The following is a 22,907-nucleotide window of genomic DNA, read 5'->3' as shown; positions in this document are numbered from 1 at the left end:
GGGCCAATGACTAAGCTTCCATCGGGGCTCTTTCCTGAGATTGTATTTTGTAGAGAATACAAAAAAATCAGGTGACAACTGAAAAGAACACATCCCTACACCTACATCCCTACACCTCCTATTTCCTGGGCAGCCCCCAGGACTCAGGTTGCCTACAGGGTTAGCCCATGGGCTGGTAGTTGCCAGCACAACCCCCACATCAGTCCCTCCCTGAACAGTCCCGTGGGGCCACCAGTAACAATCACGACAGCCAGTCAGTCACGTCCTGCCCAATAGGAAACTGAGACAGGCTCCAAAATGGTTAAGTTGAATGTGCCATATGGCTTCCTGGGTCTGTCATCTGATTGCTGTTTAGAATACTTGACTATTAGTCAGGCCGAGTGAGTTCACCAGCAAAAGGAAGGAGCATAGTGATCAGCCAGACTTGGCCAAGGATGGGAAGGCGAACACTCCTTGTCTGTGATTTCGACGCTGTCTGGACCAGGCAGAAGTCAAAGTAATGATTATCACCCAGAGAGGCAGATAGAAGAGTCTTTTGAGTTTCCGATATCAGGGCTCCCTTCTCTTTTTGTCAAATATCTTTTCTTGTATTGTCTTTCTTTTTATTTATTTATTTGAGTGAGAGAAAGAGAGAGAGTGTGCACGAGCAGTGGGAGGGACAGAGGGAGAAGCAGACTTCCCGCCAAGCAAGGAGCCCAGTGTGGGGCTCCATCTCAGGACCCCAAAATCATGACCTGAGCCAAAGGCAGATGCTTAACTGACTGAGCCACCCAGCCTCTCTGTGTTTTCTTTATCAGCTTCTTTTTCTCCTCTGTTTGTTTCTTCCCTTTTTCTCACCTTTCTTTTACTTTACCTGTATCTTATCTTTCTGAAAACCTTTTTTTTAAGATTAAAATTTAACTTTAATATCCTTCCTGCCAGATTATTGTGGTTGCTCTTAGTTCCTACTGCACTTGCTACTGCCTTATAAGTCAGTGTGGTATTAGTGAGGTTGCTTTCATCATTACAGAGCTATGTCTTACTTTGCACACCATAACAAAGAGTTCCATATTTTCAGCAGGTCCCACCAGCACGTATGTTATCTAAGACACAGCCAGTTTATTCAGGCAACAAATTAAACTTGTGTTCATAGCTGATTAGAGCCAGACACCATCTCAGAGATTATCAAATCCAATTCCTTAATTTTACAGATGAGAAAACTGTGGCCCAAAGAGTCCAAGTGACTGACTCCAAATCTTAATCTAATATTCAGTGTGGTTTGGGCCAAATATATGAGGCACATAAAACTACAGAAGTATGGAAAATTGTGTGCACACTGTAATTTCTTAAAAAGCCAATTTTGGTCATTGGATGTTAAACACCTGGACAAAGTCCAGTGAATGCGTCAGTCATTTAACATAAACTATGGTAATTGCTGGGGATTCAATTTCCTATGTGCTTGAGCTGGATAATAAACTGTCTCCTGGAATGGGGCCCTCAGGAGAGAAAAGTGCATGAATCACTCACACTCACGATTCTGGAGAAATCTAAAGCCACACTACCTAAACACAGAACTTAAACTACCAGAAAACAGCAATTTTGCATGAAATAAAGTATGGTGGTCAGGTACTCTGAGAAGAAATACATGAGAAATTGGGAAGGGATTCTGAGTGGAAGTTTTTAAAAATAAATACATACATTTTTATTTATTTATCTATTTATTTATGGGGTGGGTTTTAAAAGATAATCATCTAGGAATTTTCTCTAATTTCTTAAAATTAGTATTCAGTCTCATAAGTAACATTTTATTTTGATAGAATTTTAAACTTAAAAAGTTTTAAGAACTAGCTCACAAATTCTTTTTACCTAGATTTACTATTTGTATATTGCCCTCATTGCTTTATCTCTGTCCCTTTTTCTAACTTACTCATTTACTTACCATCTGAGCCAACTGAGAATATTTTAGAGATATGGCATGTCTTTACCCCTAAAAACATTAATATATCATTCCTAAGAATAAAAACATTCTCTTACAGAATACTTACAATTATGTTAATTAGAAAATTTAACACTGATACAATATTGCGGTCTAATTGCTATTTTTAATAAGCAAGGCACTGAAGTCACTATACTCTTTTCTAAATTAGCTTTCATTATGTGCCACAGGTTTGGGGATGAAGCATTCTCATAGTATGTTTTTGCAATGGAGTGAGCAAAACCAAGTATACAATTTTGTTCTGTTACCTGTTGATGCATTGGTTGCTTCATAGCTTATTAAAAAGCCTTCATAAGCAAGGTCAGAGTCAGCCACAAATTTAAGAATTAATGAGTTGGTACTACTGGTAAGAGACGGTGGGATTGATTTTCCACAGTATCTGTTTGAAACCAAGAACAGATTTGAAAACTTTTAGTATACTTGAAATCATGCACCAAAAATTAGGACATGTAAAAATAAAAAATAATAACCCCCCACTAACCTTGAAAAACAAATATATTTCAAACCCAAAACATTTATAAAGTTGCTGAAGATCGTCCTATTCATGATTACTTCCCTGAAATGGTTATATGTGTATACCTAGCTGTGTGGCTTGCCATGCATAAGAAGTTTAAGGAAATGAGAAGTTGCAAGGTATACAAAGTCACTGTATAGCATATTAATGAACTTATTAATAAAAATGTAATAAAGTTACACAATAAAGAGAAAGCATAGACCATAAACTCATAGAGCACAGACTCTAGTGTCAGCTCCATCATTTGGAGGCATTATGACTTTAAGCAGATCACTCAACCCCAATGCTTCAGTTTTCTCATCTCTAAAATGGAGATTATGATAGCATTTACTTCATAGAGTTGTTTTTAGAATTTTATGAGTTAATATACTACATTTAAGAGGGTTAGAACAATGCCTAGAAAAGTGAGCCCTATAGAGTGAGTCCTATATAGGTTCCTATATAGGAGCCCTATAGTACCTAAAGAGGTATTATCTTTAAACAGCTGGCCTATGTGGAGGTAAAAGTTTGGTTACCGAGCCATGTTAAATTTTTGCTAAGTAGAACCAATTGTACTCAGAAGAAGAAAGTTTTTTTTTTTTTTTAAGATTTTTTATTTATTTATTTGTCAGAGAGAGAGGGAGAGAGAGCGAGCACAGGCAGACAGAAAGGCAGGCAGAGGCAGAGGGAGAAGCAGGCTCCCTGACGAGCAAGGAGCCCGATGCGGGACTCGATCCCAGAATGCTGGGATCGTGACCTGAGCTGAAGGCAGCTGCTTAACCAACTGAGCCACCCAGGCGTCCCAGAAGAAGAAAGTTTTAAAAGAAAAAATAAAGAGGGAGAATAACACTAGGAGATTAAATAAAACACTAGGATATGAAAATAAAAATGTACTATGAGAATACCTCATTCCCAAACCCATGGCACATAATGAAAGCTAATTTAGAAAATAAATAAGAAAATAATAAATAAAGGGAAAATGTTTAAAATGGGTAAGAAAAAAGAAAACAAAATTAAGAAGAAATAAAAAAGTAATCAAGAGATTTCTATTTCCAAAAAAGATGTAGTAATAGGGGCTGGATATAAAATCTGTCATCTGAAACAACTGAAAATCTGATCTGGACAAAAATATACAAAGCAGTGGATCTCAAGATACTGGATATCAAGCAATGAAGGACAATAATTCTTCAGAGACAATAAATAAGTGAATTTGAAAGGAGAACCAGAAATGATCAAGCTGTTTCCGAGAACCTTAATACATTTCTAAAACAAAGTTCAACAGATATGGAATTTAAGAAACAAATGAGCAAAGGAAAAAAGAGAGAGAGTGAGAGAAATGGAGAGAGACAAACCAAGAAACAGACTCTTAATTATAACAAACTGATGATTATGAGAAGGGAGGGGGAGAAGCAGGATGGATTAAACAGGTGATGGGAATTGAGGAGTATACTTGTGATATGCACCGGGTGTTCTATGGAAGGGTTAAATCATATTGTACACCTGCAACTAATATTACACTGTATGTTCACAAACTGGAATTAAATTTAAAAAAAAAAAAACCACAAAGCTCAAAAACACATACAGAAATGCAATAATGTTCACTGCACAAAAACACAAAATTGGAAATGTCTGGCATCCTATCGAATATTACTAGACATGAAAAGGAGGAGAGAGGAACACATAATGAGAAGAAAAATTGATCAATCAGAACACCAAGAAATGACACAGATGACTGAATTAGCAGAAAAAACATAAAATAGTCATAACTGTATCCCAGAGATTTAAGAAGCTAAAGGAAAAAAATTATTGTGTAAAGTAAAGTAGAGACAGGGAAGATATAAAAGATGATCCAAGTTAAACTTCTAGAAATGAAAACTATAATGTCTAAGATGAAAAATACACTTGGTAGGATTTATAGCAGAAGAGATATTTCAGAAGAAAAGATGGTGCACTCAAATACGCAGCAATAGAAACTTTCCAAAATGAAACACACAGAGAACAAGAACTCAAAGTCAAATGAGCAGAGTTCATCAGTAAGCTGGGGGACAATATCAAATGGCCTAAGATACTTGTAATCAGTGTCCCCAAAGGGAAGAAGAGACAGAAAAATTATTTCAAGAAATAACGACCAAAAATTTTTCAATTTGATGAAACTATAAACCCTCAGATCCAAGAAGCTCAACAACAACAACAAAATTACGCTAAGAAAATCCAGACAAGAAAAGAGTACATACAGTTTAATTCCATTTTTATATAATTTTAGAATTTGCAAACTAATTTATAGTTATCAAAAGGTTGGTTGTTTCCTGGGGATGGGGATGAGAGACAGAGGTGAGGAATTATCTTGATTTTGGTAATGCTTTCATGGATATATACTATGTCAAAACTTAATTACTGAGGACCAAGATTACAGAGTAGTCAGTAGCAATACAGAAATGGTCATTGAGGAGCAAACATGTTGCTCTCAACTGGTTTTTATAACACAACATGGTCAATTTTAACATTCTTCACTGCAGTAGGAAAGCAAGTAAGCAGGAGGTTCTTTGTGTGTTAAAAGAAAATAAAAACAGAGGGCGCCTGGGTGGCTCAGTGGGTTAAGCCGCTGCCTTCGGCTCAGGTCATGATCTCAGGGTCCTGGGATCGAGTCCCGCATCGGGCTCTCTGCTCAGCAGGGAGCCTGCTTCCCTCTCTCTCTCTCTCTGCCTGCCTCTCTGTCTACTTGTGATCTCTCTCTGTCAAATAAATAAATAAAAAAATCTTAAAAAAAAGAAAAGAAAAGAAAAACAGAATATTTTTACCTCCCAAGAGATGTCTCAGAACCAGTGTCATAAACTTCCAAATAGTCATTTGTGCAATTGTAATGAAACTGCAGATGAAACACCCTGAAGAGCAAATGAATCAGGTGGCCGGGTTGGACTAATATATGCCAGGTACAGTTGATGCCATGAGGGTAGATATTTGGATGGCCAGGACTTTGAATGATTCCTGTTGACTCTGTCAGAATTTTTCCACATGCTGTCGAAATAAAAATAATAATCATTATTAGAATAACTAACCAACAAGCTACCCGGAATTCAAAATAAAATAATCTGATCATAACCTCTTAAAAGCTGAAAAAGAAATATGTTCCTCATATGCCACGTAAGATAACCTAGTTTTTCTCTTTTATTAGTAGATATCTGTTAACTATTGATATGTACTGATTAGGAAATATATTTTTTTCTTTGCCTCTTGAGTGTACTTTAAAATTTTTACAATATTGATGACTACACATCTACATAGCAGATGAATTTTCTATAATAATTTATTACTGCTGCTAACTTTTTCTGTCCAAAGGCAAAGTAGGAGAAAGTGTCAGTATCTTACCCAAATCTGCAGAACTGAATTTGGCCATGAAACCACGATTTTCAGTAGAAGAACTTTTCACAAATATGACATAAAGAAAATTGTACACAGATGTTAAAAATGAAGGTATGTCTGTGCCACAATATTTTTTATTTTCAGGAGAACCCAAAATTGGACTGCTACCAATCTGAGTAAACAACAAGAACAAAAAAAGGTATATTCAAATTTATTTTGTTAGATATTATTTTGGAAAACTGCTTTTTAAATTTAAATTCAATTATCTAACATATAACATATTGTTTGTTTCAGGGATACAGTTCTGTGATTCATCTGTCTTATATAATATCCAGTACAACTGTTTTTAAGAATAATTATTTCCGAAAGATAGTATTAATGTCATAAAATAAAATTTTAGTCACCCCTAAAGAAACTTCATACGTTTTAGTGATCATTCCCCATTTCCCTCAAACCCCAGGCTCAGAAAGTCCACACTGGACATTTCAAATAAATAAAATTACACACTACTTGGTCTCATATGACTAGCTTCTTTAACTTATTTTCAAGATTTATCCATGTAAAATGTGTCCTTTCTTCATTCCTTTTTATATCCCACTGTATGGAAACGCCATATTTTAATAATCCATTCATTAGTTGATGGATATTTATATTGTTTCTTCTTTTTGGCTACCAAGAATAACAATTGTAGTCATTTATGTATAAATTTTCATGTGGACATATATTTTCGTTTCCTCTAGATATACAGGTAGGAGTGGAATTGCTGGCTCAAATGTATAACTTCCTGTGGAACTTGCAACTGTGTTCTGAAGTGGCTGTACATTTTATATGCTCACTAGCAGTGTGTAAGTGTAAGAAGTTTCCAGTTTCTCTCGATCCTTGCCCATATGCTCTATGTTGTGGCTTCTGGATTATAGCCACCCTCCTACTTGTGAAGCATTATCTCGCTATGGTTTGATTTGTATTTCTCTGAAGATGAATGATAGTCAGCAACTTTTTATGTGCTTGTTGGCTATTTGTGTATATTCTTTGAAGAAATATGCATTTAGATTCTTTGCCCACTTTAAAAATTAGATTGTTTTTAATTTTGATGAAGCCCAATTTTCTATTTTTTTCTTTTGTTGTTCTTTGTGTCATATCTAGAAGCCTTGGCCTAACCTAGATCATAAATACCCCTCTGTTGTCTTCTAAAAGTTTCACTGTTTTAGCTCCCACACTTAGGTCTATGATCCATTTTTAATTAATTTCTGTGTTTAGTGTAAGGAAAGGGTCTACTTTCACAATTTTGCATGTGGTTATTCAACACCATTTGCTGAAAACACTATTTTTTTCCCCATTGAAATGTCTTGGTGACCCTTTCAAGAATCAGCTGGCCATACAGGAATGGATTTTTTTCTGTATTTTTCAATGCTGTCCCATTTTTCCAATTTTGGTCCTTACTCAACATACTATTATTACTGTAGCTTTTTTCTAAGTTTTAAAATTGGTTAAGTGTGAGTCTTCTAACTTGGTTCTTCTTTTTCAAAAATGCTTTAGTTATTCTGTCATTTCTAGATGAACTTTGCAATCAGCTTGTGAATTTCTGCAGAACATGCCAGCTGGGATTTTGATAGGGATTAAATGGAATCTTCAGATATGTTTGGGGAGTACTGCCAACCGAACAACATTAAGTCTTCTAATCCATAAACATGGGATGTCTTTCCACTTATTTAGCTCCTTAATCTCCTTCAACAATGCTTTAAGACTATACATTTTATACATCTTTTTAAAGATGCATTTCTCAATATTTATTCCTTTTTATGCTATTGTAAAGGGCATTGCCTCCCTGGTTTCATTTTCAAATTTTTCACTGCTAATGTATAGAAAAAGAAATGGCTTTCATATTTTAATCTCGTATCATGCAATTTGCTGAATATGTTGGTGTGTGTGTATTCCTTCTAATTGTATGTATGTATGTATGTGTGGGTTCCTTATGATTTTCTATGTATAAGATCATGTTATCTGTGAAGAGAGATAGTTTTACTTCTTCCTTTTCATTCTGAATGCATTTTTTTTCCTCTCCTCACTTAATTGCCCTAGCTAAAATCTCCAATATAATGTTGAATAGAAGTGGTAAGAACAGACATCTTTTTCCTGATGATAAGGGCAAAAGATTTGGTATTTCATCAGTAAATACATTAGTTGTGGACTTTTTATAGATGCCCATTTTCAAATTAAGGAAGTTCCCTTCTATTTCTAGTTTGTTGAGCGTTTTTATCATGAAAAGACACTGGATTTTGGCAACATGTTTATTCTGCATCTACTGAGATAATCATGTGGAAGGTTTTTTCCTTTATTTTATTTTATATTAGCTGATTTTGTAATATATACCAACATTGCATCTCTGGGGATAAATCCCACTTAGTCATGGGGTATATTCCTCTTTACAAACGGTTTTGTTTCCTGTAGCTGATCCGAGGATACTGTGACATCATATTTTCAATAACATTCAACCAAATACAAGTATTCAAATATGTTTTACTCTTACCTCAATATAATCTCTATCACAGTAGGCAGAACTTCCAATTTCAAAGGCAGTGAAATTGAAAATAACTACTCGGCTTTGGGGCTGGAGGATGGTCCACCTGCAGATCCTTTCTCCCGGATACACATTAGGATGAAAAGGTGAGCGAATGAACCCTTCTCCGGTTAATTCTCCTCCACATGCTGCAAATATGAAAATGATAGTAGCGTTTGTTTAGATAAATGATTCTTGCCTTCACTTTTATTGCAAGGTTTAGTTCTGCATAGGAATATAAAGGAATGTGATATTACTCTTAGAATTTTTTCCTCACCATTAAAAGACATAAAATTACTAAGTTATTTCAAGAAATTAAAATGTTACAGACAAATTAGAAACTTAAAAACTGAGGCATAAATTTTCTTACCAACTTGATAAACAGCTCTGAAACTAGCTCTTACAACAGAAGTATCTATTTTAAGCCTGATCCAGATACTATTAGTAATGGATTTAATGTGAGAGAGGGTTTCACTGCCACACACTTTTCCAAGTAAGGTTTGATCATCTCGAACCTAAAGAGAAAAACAAAATAGATCATCAACAAAATTACTTTGGCAATGTTGGATTATTTGGAGATGAAAAAATGGCAGATTCAGAATAAGTTTTAATCTAATTTGGGTTACATATGGGTTACATAATATTGGGTTACATATTCAGCACAATAAAATAACACTAAATATTGATAACAAAATCTTAAGCTAAATAAAATCCAAAAGCATAAGAATATTTAACACTTTCTCCTAATAACTTCTACAATGTGAACAGGGAGATAAATTTACAATTTTGGATTATTTAGAAAACAGCATAATATGAGAACATGATATATCAAAATAAGCAAGTTTTAGTCAAATCTGTAATCAAAGAAAGTCATAGACTAAACTGCTTTTATTATTGAAAGAGACAGAACAGTAGATAACAAAGAGAATTTAAAGAGTCAACTTAAAAAATTGGAAAAACATTAAAATGAGGGATAATAAAGTAAAACTAAAAGTAAAACCTAAAAAATAAAATACAAAATAATGTTTTTTGGGACTAAGTTGGGGGATAGGGATATTTAAGATATATCTTTGTCAGAGTGCGGAGTCAAGATGGCGGAGAAGTAGCAGGCTGAGACTACTTCAGGTAGCGGGAGATCAGCTAAATAGCTTATCTAAAGATTGCAAACACCTATAAATCCAACGGGAGATTGAAGAGAAGAAGAACAGCAATTCCAGAAACAGAAAATCAACCACTTTCTGCAAGGTAGGACTGGCAGAGAAGTGAATCCAAAGCGACGGGAAGATAGACCGCGGGGGGAGGGGCCAGCTCCCAGCAAGCGGCTGAGCAACGGAGCACAAAATCAGGACTTTTAAAAGTCTGTTCCACTGAGGGACATCGCTCCAGAAGCTTAACTGGGGTGAAGCCCAGGTGGGGTCAGCGCGGCCTCAGGTCCCACAAGGTCACAGAAGGATCGGGCGTGTCTGAGTGTCGCAGAGCTTACAGGTATTAGAACAGGGAAGCCGGCTGCAGAGACAGAGCCGAGGAGTGAGCTCTAAATTCGGGGTTACCTTGAACCGGTCGCAGGCTCGGTCAGCTCGGAGCGCGGCCGGAGGCCAGGATGACGGGAGTCATTGGGCACTGTTCTCTGAGGGCGCACTGAGGAGTGGGGCCCCGGGCTCTCGGCTCCTCTGGGCCGGACACCGGGAGGCCGCCATCTTCACTCCCGTCCTCCGGAACTCTACGGAAAGCGCTCAGGGAACAAAAGCTCCCGAAAGCAAACCCAGCAAACCCTAGCGGATTACTCAGCCCGGCCCGGGTAAGGGCGGTGCAACTCCGCCTGGGGCAAAGACGCTTGAGAATCACTACAACAGGCCCCTCCCCCAGAAGATCAACGAGAAACCCAGCCAGGACCAAGTTCACCTACCAAGGAGTGCAGTTTCCATACCAAGGAGAGTGGCGGAATTCCAGAGGAGAAGAAAGCAAAGCATGGAACTCATGGCTTTCTCCCCATGATTCTTTAGCCTTGCAGTTAATTTAACTTTTTTTTTCAATTTTTTTTCTCTTCTTCTGCTAAATTTTTAAAACTTTTACCATTTTCTTTTTTTAACGTTTTTTAAATAGTTTATCTACTATATATATATACATATTTTTCTTTTTATATTTTTTATCGGCTTTCTTTTTTTTAATAGTTTCTTTTTTTTTCTTTTTTTTTTTTCTTCTGAACCCCTTTTTCTCCCCTTTCTCCCCCCTCACGATTTGGGATATCTTCTGATTTGGCTAAAGCATATTTTCCTGGGGTTGTTGCCACCCTTTTAGTATTTTACTTGCTCCTTCATATACTCTTATCTGGACAAAATGACAAGGCGGAAAAATTCACAACAAAAAAAAGAACAAGAAGAAGTACCAAAGGCTAGGGACCTAATCAATACAGACATTGGTAATATGTCAGATATAGAGTTCAGAATGATGATTCTCAAGGTTCTAGCCGGGCTTGAAAAAGGCATGGAAGATATTAAAGCAACCCTCTCGGGAGATATAAAAGCCCTTTCTGGAGAAATAAAAGAACTAAAATCTAACCAAGTTGAAATAAAAAAAGCTATTAATGAGGTGCAATAAAAAATGGAGGCTCTCACTGCTAGGATAAATGAGGCAGAAGAAAGAATTAGCGATATAGAAGACCAAATGACAGAATAAAGAAGCTGAGCAAAAGAGGGACAAACAGCTACTGGACCACGAGGGGAGAATTCGAGAGAGAAGTGACACCATAAGACAAAACAACATTAGAATAATTGGGATTCCAGAAGAAGAGGAAACAGAGAGGCGAGCAGAAGGTATATTGGAGAGAATTATTGGAGAGAATTTCCCCAATATGGCAAAGGGAACAAGCATCAAAATCCAGGAGGTTCAGAGAAACCCCCTCAAAATCAATAAGAATAGGTCCACACCCCGTCACCTAATAGTAAAATTTACAAGTCTTAGTGACAAAGAAAAGATCCTGAAAGCAGCCCGGGAAAAGAAGTCTGTAACATACAATGGTAAAAATATTAGATTGGCAGCAGACTTATCCACAGAGACCTGGCAGGCCAGAAAGAGCTGGCATGATATATTCAGAGTACTAAATGAGAAAAACATGCAGCCAAGGATACTATATCCAGCTAGGCTATCATTGAAAATAGAAGGAGAGATTAAAAGCTTCCAGGACAAACAAAAACTGAAAGAATTTGCAAATACCAAACCAGCTCTACAGGAAATATTGAAAGGGGTCCTCTAAGCAAAGAGAGACCCTAAAAGTAGTAGATCAGAAAGAAACAGAGACAATATACAATAACAGTCACCTTATAGGCAATACAATGGCACTAAATTCATATCTCTCAATACTTATCCTGAATGTTAATGGGCTAAATGCCCCAATCAAAAGACACAGGGTATCAGAATGGATAAAAAAACAAAACCCATCTATATGTTGCCTACAAGAAACTCATCTTAAACCCGAAGACACCTCCAGGTTTAAAGTGAGGGAGTGGAAAAGAATTTACCATGCTAATGGACATCAGAAGAAAGCAGGAGTGGCAATCCTTATAGCAGATCAATTAGATTTTAAGCCAAAGACTATAATAAGAGATGAGGAAGGACACTATATCATACTCAAAGGAACTGTCCAACAAGAAGATCTAACAATTTTAAATATCTATGCCCCTAACGTGGGAGCAGCCAACTATATAAACCAATTAATAACAAAATCAAAGAAACACATCGACAATAATACAATAATAGTAGGGGACTTTAACACTCCCCTCACTGAAATGGACATATCATCCAAGCAAAAGATCAACAAGGAAATCAAGGCCTTAAATGACACACTGGACCAGATGGACATCACAGATATATTCAGAACATTTCATCCCAAAGCAACAGAATACACATTCTTCTCTAGTGCACATGGAACATTCTCCAGAATAGATCACATTCTTGGTCCTAAATAAAGTCTCAATCGGTATCAAAAGATTGGGATCATTCCCTGCATATTTTCAGACCACAATGCTCTAAAGCTAGAACTCAATCACAAGAGGAAATTTGGAAAGAACCCAAATACATGGAGACTAAACAGCATCCTTCTAAAGAATGAATGGGTCAACCAGGAAATTAAAGAAGAATTGAAAAAATTTATGGAAACAAATGATAATGAAAACACAACGGTTCATATCTGTGGGACACAACAAAAGCAGTCCTGAGAGGAAAATATATAGTGGTACAAGCCTTTCTCAAAACAAGAAAGGTCTCAGGTACACAACCTAACCCTACACCTAAAGGAGCTGGAGAAAGAACAAGAGAGAAACCCTAAACCCAGCAGGAGAAGAGAAATCATAAAGATCAGAGCAGAAATCAATGAAATAGAAACCAAAAAACAATAGAACAAATCAATGAAACTAGGAGCTGGTTCTTTGAAAGAATTAATAAGATTGATAAACCCGTGGCCAGACTTATCAAAAAGAAAAGAGAAAGGACCCAAATAAATAAAATCATGAATGAAAGAGGAGAGATCACAACGAACACCAAAGAAATACAGACAATTATAAGAACATACTATGAGCAACTCTACGCCAACAAATTTGAAAATCTGGAAGAAATGGATGCATTCCTAGAGACATATAAACTACCACAACTGAATCAGGAAGAAATAGAAAGCCTGAACAGACCCATAACCAGTAAGGAGATTGAAACAGTCATCAAAAATCTCCAAACAAACAAAAGCCCAGGGCCAGATGGCTTCCCGGGGGAATTCTACCAAACATTTAAAGAAGAACTAATTCCTATTCTCCTGAAACTGTTCCAAAAAATAGAAATAGAAGGAAAACTTCCAAATTCATTTTATGAGGCCAGCATCACCTTGATCCCAAAACCAGACAAAGATCCCATCAAAAAAGAGAACTACAGACCAATATCCTTGATGAACACAGATGCAAAAATTCTCGCCAAAATACTAGCCAATAGGATTCAACAGTACATTAAAAGGATTATTCACCACGACCAAGTGGGATTTATTCCAGGGCTGCAAGGTTGGATCAACATCCGCAAATCAATCAATGTGATACAACACATTAATAAAAGAAAGAACAAGAACCATATGATACTCTCCACAGATGCTGAAAAAGCATTTGACAAAGTACAGCATCCCTTCCTGATCAAAACTCTTCAAAGTGTAGGGATAGATGGCACATACCTCAGTATTATCAAAGCCATCTATGAAAAACCCACCGCAAATATCATTCTCAATGGAGAAAAACTGAAAGCTTTTCCGCTAAGGTCAGGAACACAGCAGGGATGTCCGTTATCACCACTGCTATTCAACATAGTACTAGAAGTCCTAGCCTCAGCAATCAGACAACAAAAGGAAATTAAAGGCATCCAAATCGGCAAAGAAGAAGTCAAACTATCACTCTTCCCAGATGATATGATACTATATGTGGAAAACCCAAAAGACTCCACTCCAAAACTGCTAGAACTTGTACAGGAATTCAGTAAAGTGTCAGGATATAAAATCAATGCACAGAAATCAGTTGCATTTCTCTACACCAACAACAAGACAGAAGAAAGAGAAATTAAGGAGTCCATCCCATTTACAATTGCACCCAAAACTATAAGATACCTAGGAATAAACCTAACCAAAGAGACTAAGAATCTATACTCAGAAATCTATAAAGTACACATGAAAGAAATTGAGGAAGAGACAAAGAAATGGAAAAATGTTCCATGCTCCTGGATTGGAAGAATAAATATTGTGAAAATGTCTATGCTACCTAAAGCAATCTACACATTTAATGCAATTCCTATCAAAGTACCATCCATTTTTTTCAAGGAAATGGAACAAATAATCCTAAAATTCATATGGAACCAGAAAAGACCTCGAAAAGCCAAAGGAATATTGAAAAAGAAAGCCAAAGTTGGTGGCATCACAATTCCGGACTTCAAGCTCTATTACAAAGCTGTCTTCATCAAGACAGCATGGTATTGGTACAAAAACAGACACATAGATCAATGGAACAGAATAGAGAGCCCAGAAATGGACCCTCAACTCTATGGTCAACTCATCTTCGACAAAGCAGGAAAGAATGTCCAATGGAAAAAAGACAGCATCTTCAATAAATGGTGTTGGGAAAATTGGACAGCCACATGCAGAAAAATGAAATTGGATCATTTCCTTACACCACACACGAAAATAGACTCAAAATGGATGAAGGATCTCAATGTGAGAAAGGAATCCATCAAAATCCTTGAGGAGAACACAGGCAGCAACCTCTTCGACCTCAGCCGCAGCAACATCTTCCTAGGAACATCACCAAAGGCAAGGGAAGCAAGGGCAAAAATGAACTATTGGGATTTTATCAAGATCAAAAGCTTTTGCACAGCAAAGGAAACAGTTAACAAAACCAAAAGACAACTGACAGAATGGGAGAAGATATTTGCAAATGACATACCAGATAAAGGGCTAGTGTCCAAAATCTATAAAGAACTTAGCAAACTCAACCCCCAAAGAACAAATAATCCAATCAAGAAATGGGCAGAGGACATGAACAGACATTTCTGCAAAGAAGACATCCAGATGGCCAACAGACACATGAAAAAGTGCTCCATAGCACTCGGCATTAGGGAAATACAAATCAAAACCACCATGAGATATCACCTCACACCAGTCAGAATGGCTAAAATTAACAAGTCAGGAAATGACAGATGCTGGCGAGGATGCGGAGAAAGGGGAACCCTCCTACACTGTTGGTGGGAATGCAAGCTGGTGCAACCACTCTGGAAAACAGTATGGAGGTTCCTCAAAATGTTGAAAATAGAACTACCCTATGACCCAGCAATTGCACTGCTGGGTATTTACCCTAAAGATACAAACGTAGTGATCCGAAGGGGCACGTGCACCCGAATGTTTATAGCAGCAATGTCTACAATAGCCAAACTATGGAAAGAACCTAGATGTCCATCTACAGACGAATGGATAAAGAAGATGTGGTATATATACACAATGGAATACTATGCAGCCATCAAAAGAAATGAAATCTTGCCATTTGCGACGACGTGGATGGAACTAGAGGGTATCATGCTTAGCGAAATAAGTCAATCGGAGAAAGACAACTATCATATGATCTCCCTGATATGAGGGAGAGGAGATGCAACATGGGGGGTTGAGGGGGTAGGAGAAGAGTAAAGGAAACAAGATGGGATTGGGAGGGAGACAAACCATAAGTGACTCTTAATCTCACAAAACAAACTGAGGGTTGAGCGTGGAGGGGGTTGGGTGAGGGGGGTGGGGTTTTGGATATTGGGGAGGGCATGTGCTATGGTGAGTGCTGTGAAGTGTGTAAACCTGGCGATTCGCAGACCTGTACCCCTGGGGATAAAAATATTTGTTTATAAAAAATAAAATTAAAAAAAAAACAAATATCAAAAAAATATATATATCTTTGTCAATAAAGATAAAAGAAAATAAAGAGAAAACTTAAAAAAAAAAGATAACACAGATATATAAACCAAAAACGAGAAACATGCTACAAATACACAATACTGATACATTCATTTCATATGAATGATAATTCTTTGTACAATGCTATGCTAATACAGCTGAAAGTTTGAAATGGTTATTTCCAGAAAAAATATAAATTACTAAAATTATCTCAAAGAGAAGGAAAATAAAACCTGAATAGATAATAAACCATGCATAAAATTGAAAACATTATCAAATTACTCCCTACCCCTCCAAAACTCCCAGAAAATGCTCTATCTCATCAATTGTTTCAAACTTTCTTTTAAGATTTTACTTAGAGAGAAAGAGAGAGAGAGAGACTCATGCACAAGTAGGAAGAGGGGCAGAGGGAAAATAAGAGAGTCTCAAGCAGACTCCGTGTTGAGCATGGAGCCTGACACAGAGCTCAGTCTCATGACCCTGAGATCAAGACCTGAGCAGACATCAAGAGTCTGACACCTAACCAACTCTGCCACCCAGGTGTCCCAATTATCTCAAAATTTTATGGAACAAGTGATTGCCATAGATAATTTGTTCTAAGGGACCCTGAAACATGGAAGAATCTCCAACAAATTTTTCTCAGAACTATCTTACTAAATTCCAACATAGTTAATACAAATGAAACTATGGATTGTTTTCACCTATTTGGATAGATACAAAAATCTTAAACACAGTTCTAGAAGAACAAATTTACTTCAACATTAGGCTTATGAACCAATCAAATATGAGAATTTAAATAATGCAAATTTATTTAAAATTATGAATTATAAATTAACCCATCAATGGATCCAGTAAGATAAACCATGCATTTCTGTAGATATTAAAAAAAAAATGTCAGCATTCCTTTTTATTAAAAGCAAAAACTCTTAGAAAGTTAGAAGCAAAAGAAAATTTCCTCCATACAATAAGGACCACCTTCTTTAAATCAATAGTCAATGTCTTATAAGGGCCATGAGCACAGTCCATGGAGTCACACAGACCTGCCAGAGCCCCTGCACTTCTGAGCAATTATTAAATCTAAGCCTGGCTCATGGGGTTGTTAAGCAAATAGATGAAACAATACTGTGAATTCCTCAGCAAAATGCCTAATAATAAAAAAATGTGAACTAAAGAATAGCTATTGAAATTCTTGACACTTTGAAAGGTGAAACGCTAGAGGTTTCTCACAAAATCAGGAATGATTCCATGAATACAGTATATTATTACTTAAGACAATGGTTCTCAATAAGTGTCACAACTACACATTTGTTTTTAAAGATTTTATTTATTTATTTGAGAGAGAGAGCACACAAGCTGGGGGAGCAGCAGAGGGCGAGGAAGAAGCCGGCTCCTGGCACGGCAGGGAGTCCAACACAGGGCTTGATCCCAGGACCCAGAGATCATGACCTGAGCTGAAGGCAGACACTTAACTGACTGAGTCACCTAGGCACCCCACAACTAGACATTTTGGAAATCTCTGAAAATATTTTTTGTTTTTGTTTTAATCAACTAACGCAGTAGTGGTTAGGCACTATTGGCATTAGTGCCTGGGGACCAGAGACACCAAACACCCTGAACTGTGAGATAGTCACACACAAAATTCCTCTTATATCCTGTGTGAGACTCATATAAGGGACAGTTCTATTACTAAGTGTAAAAACTTGCTCTATTTTATAGACCGAACCTAAAAATATTTTTGGCCCAATTTTAATACACACTGGATTTTCCAAGATTATAAGTAGGTATAAATCAAAGGAAGTTTGTATTTTTTTTTTCCTGGAAATCTGACAAGTGTTCGTAACCATTTCAGAAAATTTGTCACCAACCTACACAGCCCCCTCAGCCTGGGTTTGTACTGTGGCATTCACAGTGACTCAAAGAGAAAATAGACTAAGCCCTCATTTTTTTCTTCAAGTCTAGCTTGCCTGGGCTTATAACATAATGCAATAAGTAAATATGTACATTTTTACTTTATTTCTCTTAAATCTTATATTCCTCAACTATATTTTTTATATTATATGTGCATTGAGGTATATCATCTTATGAATTTCATTTCAGAATAGAGAAACGGTGATAAAAAGAAGGCCTTAAAGGAAACTGACTTCACCCCAAAACCCTCAACTCAAACAGGGGATTATGGATATTTGTCAGTGGAAATAACCTTTAAGTTGAGCCTTGAAGGATTATCCATCCAGGCTAAGGGAAATGGGCAATAAAGGGAAGATTTTTAAAGTTCTGATACTCAAAGCCAGCACGGATGCAGTAACACAGTTGTTCCAATCCACAACTGGTAGAAGCATATATAAATTTCTGGGAAATAATTTGACCGTGTGCATCAGGAATCTTTAAAATGTTCAGTTTTGGACCCAGTATCTTCACTCCTAACACTCTATCATAGGGAAATCATTCGAGATACAGGCAGAGAGACACACAAGGATTCACATCAAAGTTGATCTATAATTACAAGAACTGAAAAACATTCCAAGTGTCTAATAATAGGAGAGTGATTAAATAAATTAGGGTGCAGCCATATGATTGCATCTTACACAGACCTCAAAAATCACATGCCTCCCCACTGACTCATACCAAACTGGTTTCTTCTAAGCGCTGTAACACGAATTTCACATATTGCCTTAAAGTTATGCTGAATAATCTCTCTAACCAAACAGTGAATCTTTGAAGGAAAACATCTGCCGTGACTTCAGCATCTAACATGGAACTTTGCAAATAGGTATTTGACAAACGCTTGTTGATTCATTAATTTTAAGGCCTGGGAAGCAGGAAACACCCCGCTCTCTCATCCTCCAGGGCTCCACTCTCCTCTGCTAAGACTGTAGTCTCTCGTATTTTGTCCATTAGAAGATGACAAGAAGGAAGAAAAACAGCCAAATAACATCAGAGCAAGCTAAAGTGGGCCATTCCCTAGGGCCTCACTAATGAAATTCAAGGATTTTAGCAAGGAGAAAGGCAGCTGCAGTCCAAATGTTTTAAGAGGAACTTATAGGGCTCGAGGGCCCTAAACCTAGAAGGTACAATTGATTTTGGCTGTGTTTCTCTGTCTCTGTGGAAATGAAAGCTTATTAAATCGGAAAGCCTGTATTCTCTCTGGATCCTGGACATGACAATACCTTAACCACAGATCCTCTGAAAGAGACAAATAAAGTTCATCAAATGCTCTAAAGTGTCTCAGATATTGTTTTAGCCCATTCTACATTCAATATGTAGGACTTGTGAATTTGTACCTCCCCCACAACAACAGCAATAACAACAACAACAACGACAACCCCTTTTTCTTTTGTGTGTAGGCACTAGGATAGACTGTATTATTTTTCCTAATTATTTACGTCCTTCCCTGTCATGGGATCTAACATCTCAGCTCATTGCCATGTGACTTATAATGCCACCCCATGAAGAATTAAAACTTATTCTTCCCATTGACTAGGCTTGGCCATATGGTTTGCTTTCCCCAACATAATGGAGTGAAGTGATATGCCTCTCCAGGATGAGTCACTGAAGGAGTCAACTATCTTCTCCTTTCTTTTCTTACAAGGTCAAGAGCCTGGGTCCCAGGGACAGATGGGATAGGGTGAGCAGATCAGCAGAACTGCCAGCGACCCCAAACCAACATGTTGACATGTTTACATGAGCAAAGAATAAATGTATACTGTTGTAAGCCACAGACATTTTTTTGTTTGTTATTGTTTTTGATTTGTTGTGTTGCTGTTGACTGTTTGTTATTATAGTATAACCTACTCTATGAGATGATTTGTATTTAAACCTGGTTTATATTAACAAGGAGTTTTTCTTAACAAGGCAGGTGAAGCCATGAAGTCACTTACAGAGGCATGACATCAAGTTCGTTCTTTATACTGGATCACATTTGCAAAGAAATGACCAGGGCCACTTCAAAATTCCAGTGTCTCTATCCATCTAACACTGGTTGTCTCAGGCCCAGAGATGCAACAGATAGCCTGTTGCCCCCCCCCATTAGCCTGTGGAACAGCCCAGATGGCTTCTGATTTTTGCATTAATCAGACTGAACTAGTTCTTGAAGATATACTATTCATTAAAACAACAATAAAAACAGAGTTCTTACAAAGGAACGATTTCCTGTAGAGAAAGTTAAAATAAACAAGGCCAAAAAAACACAGTTCATATGAAATTTAAGTGTGAGCTCTAGAGCCTAGTCAGCAGTAAGCTTTAACATCTGGAATGGATCAGGTCCCAAAGCCCCATCTTAATGCATGTGCTCATTTGTTTGTATCTGCTATGTATCCAGATTTGTTTTTATATAACAATTCCAAAAATCTATTTAAAGTATTAAACTTTAATTCAAAGCAAACCAAATATGCTAGAGATGGGTCTGGTCCAACCAAGAGCTGAAGACAGAACCCTCCGACACAGCAATGTTTAACGTGTAGCTTCCTGTGAAGTGACCTTCAGGTGGAAATGCCCCTGAGCAAAATAAAGACTTGATCCTGGTGGCAGACTAGTCTTGGGTTAATTTGGGTACACAGGAGGGGGATGTGGCCCCACTTCAATTAAGACAATAAACAGTGAGGGTAAGAAATGAGAGAAGCCACACAGGGATTAAAAACTACTTCCTTGGGGCTCCTGGGTGGCTCAGTTGGTTGAGCACCCAACTCCTGATTTCAGCTCAGGTCATGATCTCAGGGTTGTGAGATGGAGCCCCTCTCGGGCTCCTCACTGAGCCAGAGTCTGCTTGAGATTCTTTCTCTCCCTTTCCCTTTGCCCTTCCCTCTGGTTAGGCACGCACTCTCTCTCTTTCTCTCTCTCAATAAACAAATAAATAAAATCTTCTAAACTTTTTATATTATTTCCTTTATGTTATTGTCATTATGTTTCATGATTTCAGAGTTAAAATGTTAAAGCGTTTTATGCCTCACGAAACAGTGCCTCCACTGATATCTCTACCGTAAACTTATAATTTATCCAATACTTTAAAAAATCTGCTTTTCCAAAATCAGGAATCCTTGTCTAGTTTTACCTAGAAGTGTGAACTACATGATTGCAAACTCCATCATGCTACCCTCTCCTCCCTTTCTCTTCTCCCTAGCATCACTCACTGTCAGAATCAACCTCAAGTTAACCTTTAGTAACCAATGACTGGTGCTCTGGGCTCTGTGCTAAGAATATTCTAATTGTTCCCCTTTGCACTGAGTATGTCTGGGTTCTTCATCTCCATCTACAGACTTTACAAGTCTAGCTCCTGCCTAAATCTTGTTTCTCTTTCTTTCTCTCCTTTGTGATTCCAGGCCACACTAGGCTCTTCACAATTCTTTGAGTTTGTCGAGATTTTTTTTTCTCAATTCATCTCCTACATTAGCACTTCCGTTGCAATCCTCCTTCTCTTGACTCTTTGCATTGCTAACTCCTTCTAATTCTCAGACCCCAAATATGCTGTCGTTGGGGGAGCTACCTCTGACCATTCAACTAACGTCATTAGCGCTGTTATTTTCTTCCACAGGACTCTTTCTTTCCTTCAAAATGCATTTCCCAACACAGTTGCATGCTTGTTTGTTTAATATCTGTCTATTTTACACACCCAACCCCCAACATAGTGCCTGGCATCTAAGTTGTTCAATAAATACTTAGAGAATGAATAGACAAATAAATGGATGACCCTTTTAATTCTTTTGAGAAGTCTAATACTACTATTCCTATTACAGATTAGGGAAACTGACACCCAGTGGTGTAAAGTATCTTGCCCTTGATACAAGAGAGAGTTGAAGTCCTTCAATGTTTCCCTGCAGTATTGTGTTTATAGCAGAGAGAACTGGCCATCCTCTTGATTCCTCTGAATAGCTTGTGGCACTCTTGATAGATGCCCTTCCTTATAGACTCTGCATCTCACTTGTCCCATTGGGTTTGTAGGCTCCCCCATGAGCACGCAGCTCCTCTACACAGAGCAAGGATCTGTTCTGTAAATCTCTCACACCTCCATAACGAGGTGGGGCTACCATCTCAGTCTTTTCCCTGGCTTCCACTACACCAACCAATAGAATTATTTCACCTGAGCAATGGCATATTTTGCCACTCCATTACAAAAGATCAGGATGGCCAAGGAATTGTGGAAAGACTATGTTGACAACAGAGCTAAGAAACTAACCGAATGTTTCTAACCTCTGCCAAAACTCCAGATCCAATATGCTGAAGAATGCAAACTATTGAACATCACTCCATTGCCCCCTTTTCTGGTCATTTCTGAAAGATATTTCTCTGAACTAAAATTAATTTCAACATGTGCCTAACTGGAAATAATCCTCAGCCTCCACTGGTTTGTTTGTTTGTTGCAGTTAACATTCCAGTTTCAGTTGTCAGAGGTCTTATTCTTTCTCTGCCATTTGAGTTTTATTCTTAAGAACTATTCAGTGAGTCCCAGCCATGAGACTTTAACTAGCACGTCCCTTTGAGGATAACAAATATATTCAAGCAGACCAAAAGTCATAGCCCTCCCTCAACCATCCCAAGGCTGGAGCTGAATAGCATCAATGCCTAACAAAAGCAAAAGGAAATCTTTTGTGAATTTGATTCTATCGAAAGATGTGTGGAGATGAGGGAATGCTGTGCAAGGCCAGCAGGGAGGGCTGGGGTAAGGAGTACCAGGAAGGGGAGAGGGAGGTGATAAAAGGTTCAGAGGGAAGATAGATCTCCAGTGTTTCACCTTGTCATCCTCTCCTATGTTTCCAATTTTTAGTTCCTTCTTTAAAATTTTGAAGATTTTACCTGGAAGTTGAGTTTCATCATGTCTCACAGATTTTGATATCTATCTAGCATTTCCTCTTTGTTATTTTCTACATTGTCTTTCATTTCATTTTCTATTTCCTTCCTGAACACAGTAACTATTTAGGAGAGAGTTTATAAATTTCCAAGTATTTGGATTTAAAAAAAATTTTATTAATAACTTCTAGTTTCCTTACATTGTAAAGAGATAGGTGTGTAATTTCTGCTCTGTGAATTTGCTTGGATTAGCAAGAAGTCATTTGTCATTCAATGACACAGAGTAGTACACATT

The 22,907-nt window shown here is 37.5% G+C and overlaps 1 protein-coding gene and 1 long non-coding RNA gene across 4 annotated transcripts in view; one reads left to right on the top strand and one right to left on the bottom strand.

Moving 5' to 3' along the window:
• CUBN (cubilin) overlaps window positions 1-22,907 on the bottom strand; it is a 274,189-nt gene that overhangs the window by 209,108 nt on the left and 42,174 nt on the right. For both annotated transcript variants that reach the window (XM_047739399.1, XM_047739398.1), the window contains exons 18-22: window positions 8,756-8,900; window positions 8,356-8,534; window positions 5,835-6,000; window positions 5,267-5,483; window positions 2,224-2,354 (exon numbers count right to left, since the gene is read on the bottom strand). In XM_047739399.1, coding sequence (XP_047595355.1) covers window positions 2,224-2,354; window positions 5,267-5,483; window positions 5,835-6,000; window positions 8,356-8,534; window positions 8,756-8,900 — 838 coding nt within the window. The remainder of the gene's footprint in view (window positions 1-2,223; window positions 2,355-5,266; window positions 5,484-5,834; window positions 6,001-8,355; window positions 8,535-8,755; window positions 8,901-22,907) is intronic.
• Window positions 6,593-19,546, top strand: LOC125105996 (uncharacterized). Of its 2 annotated transcripts, none has more exons than XR_007129189.1 (3): window positions 6,593-6,673; window positions 8,378-8,492; window positions 19,422-19,546. It is a non-coding gene; the product is annotated as an uncharacterized LOC125105996 (long non-coding RNA). The 2 variants fall into 2 exon arrangements; XR_007129190.1 differs by having other exon boundaries at window positions 18,680-19,546.

This window comes from Lutra lutra, chromosome 8 (genome assembly GCF_902655055.1).
Source record: "Lutra lutra chromosome 8, mLutLut1.2, whole genome shotgun sequence".
Lineage (NCBI taxonomy): Eukaryota > Metazoa > Chordata > Mammalia > Carnivora > Mustelidae > Lutra > Lutra lutra.
This window is presented reverse-complemented; position numbering and strand designations above follow the sequence as displayed.